Genomic DNA, 2,516 nt, shown 5'->3' with positions numbered 1-2,516 from the left:
GGGTAAAATTTTTATCGAGTATTTTTGTCCGTCTGCTGGTATGTCACTTTTGGCTGCTCCTGACAGACAAGGTCGAGGCTCATATCCTAAACGATCTTAATTGTTTCGATGGGGATGTAAAATCTGCTCCCCACGAAGTAACCTAGGGACGCGATGAAGACTATGGGCACCCTTCCTCATACATGCAGCTGCTGGTAACTGATGCCTGGATATGCATGTGTCTGTAATTCGCTGCTCATGTGTTTGGTCAATCTTAATTCACTCTACTAAACACAAATATGTAAATTCCGCTTTGCAGGGTTGTCATTTGTTACTCGTATTAAAGTTTCCTTCCTTTTGGAGGACGTAACTTTTGGTTCACAGGTCCGCTCCAAAGAGAACCGGGCAGACCACATTATAAACGTAGTATGTATCGGGAAAAGATGTCTAGATCTGTGCTAGACAGGGGCTTGTATGCAATAGTACCGCTTTGGCACCTACAGGGAATTGCAAACCTTTTGGGTAACATAGTAAATGAAGGCATATACATTTTCTCCTAGCTCGCTCGGAATTGAATGAATACTTTAGAAAGAGAGTGTTGAATATTACCGAAATTAGAAATTAATCGCTTGTGATAGCTTACTTTTGTTCTGTTTAGGGGCAGCATCATTCCTCCAGGGAAAGATAGAAACGTTTGCAATCATACTTTGTTAACGAAATAATTTATTTTTTTGATCTTTGCAGATGAAGAAGAATTCCCTGACGATGATATGATAGAAATGGACGAGAGTGGAAAGTTGAGGCTAAAACGAGGCAAAAAGATAGATCTGTCCAAGATGAGTGATGAGATGTTGAGAAAACTTGGCATCGACCCCAACCTCACAGCCAAGGAAAAGGCAAAACTTCTCCGGGTAAGTGTCGGGGAAAATATCCATAGACAATTTATTATTAAGTGCTTATAGTCGAACTTGCTCTAACGGCCAGCTATATAAGACAATCACCCGAACAAAAGGTAACCCCCCCCTGCTTTTAAAATAAATTAATTATAATGACGCTCTGTAAGAAACAATCTGTCTAAGACGACCACTTTCCTATTCGAATATGGATGGCTGTCATAGACAATTTCGACTGTATTATAGCGCATTGGATTTTGTGTTATCAAGGAAGTGAGTGATGTGCTGTGCTGTGTGTTGTAACTAGTGCAGCCATTTATTCGTTAAAAAGCGCATGCGAAGGGGTCGATAGACTGTACGTTTCGAGATGACTCCTGTTGTAAATTAGCAAGATGTTGTGGTGCCAGTTTAAACATATAATACACTTCTGCAACTTTGATATCATCAGTACGCGCTTTAACAGCTAGCCTGTGAAGATGCATTTTTAATTTGTCAGAGTCAGATGGTGTAAAATTTATTTCCCTTTAAATGTATATTCTGCGTAAGTGGGTAGTGCAAGGTTTTAATTTAACCCCTTCATTGCCTGTCTCGAGCTGGTCTCTTTAGTTGGACTACGTGAATGAGCGAACTCATCACTCAATTCTCAGGCCTGGCAATTGGGGGGTGGGGGGTTAATTTAACCTCTTCACTACCTGGCCCTAAAACTGTCTGGGGCTCTCTGGTTGGACTAAAAGTAGAAGCGAATTCCTGTGTTACATAATATATATTCAGTCGTAAAAGCTCATGGTTTTATGAGGCTTGATGCCCTTTTCTGTCTGTGGAAGGGCTGGGAGAAGTAAGAGATGGCGATATATCCCTTACTCCGAAAAAATAAGCCCTTCACAACCTGCTCCAACCCCTCATACACTACCCTAGCCCGACCCTAACTAACTCACCCGCCCCCTCATACCCTACCCAACTCTCATACCCCTCCCAATACCCAATGCCCAACCCCATGACCAACCAAAAAAGGTAGCCTTCAATGAATGTTTATGTCTAATAAACTAAGATTTTTGAAACGCAGGAATGCGCTTTTACTCTTCGACCTACTCCATAACTCAATTCTCGGGCCAGATTGTGAAGTGGGAGATGTGTCCCTTAAAACTTGTAGCCTATATTATGGGAGTCCTTTGGGTAGAATGCAGTTGTATTCTAACAAATTAGGAAAGGCAGAGTCAATAGAAAGACAGTAAATTAATTGGTGTAAAGAGAGGCACTGAAATGCGTTGTAGTGGAGTAGGACTGTTTTGACTATGCTATTATTATAAATTAATGTGGGAAGGAAGGGGTGTGCAGTATTTCAGGAGACGCAGTGATGTGTGCAAGTTGGAGCTTGGTGGGGAGGGGGGGGGTCCTGGGTTTGTCGAGGGCAAGGAGGGGAGGGGTGGGAAAGGGGGGAGGTGCAGCAGGGCTTTTACGGCAAATACTGAAAAGGGACATTCTTCAAACATCATCTCAAGCATCATAGACCGTATTTATAGGTTAAGTATACGAAAGAACTTGGAAGAATTAGCCATGAAAGAAGCTGCATGAAGAAAACCTTGAGACCATCTTAAGCTAAGCTAAATTGACCGTCTGCATAGACGAAAAGAGCCATATATATAT

General features: G+C 42.0%; 1 protein-coding gene across 1 annotated transcript in view; it reads left to right on the top strand.

The window, feature by feature from the left end:
- The window catches only part of LOC101855390 (trichohyalin), a gene marked incomplete at its 3' end in the record, with an annotated part of 13,655 nt that overhangs the window by 3,971 nt on the left and 7,168 nt on the right, over positions 1-2,516 (top strand). Inside the window, 1 exon segment of the mRNA XM_013090131.1 lies at positions 724-890. Coding sequence (XP_012945585.1) covers positions 724-890 — 167 coding nt within the window.

This window comes from Aplysia californica, unplaced genomic scaffold (assembly GCF_000002075.1).
Source record: "Aplysia californica isolate F4 #8 unplaced genomic scaffold, AplCal3.0 scaffold01150, whole genome shotgun sequence".
Lineage (NCBI taxonomy): Eukaryota > Metazoa > Mollusca > Gastropoda > Aplysiida > Aplysiidae > Aplysia > Aplysia californica.
Note: the sequence above shows the minus strand (reverse complement) of the source record. Positions and strands in the feature narration are given on the sequence as shown.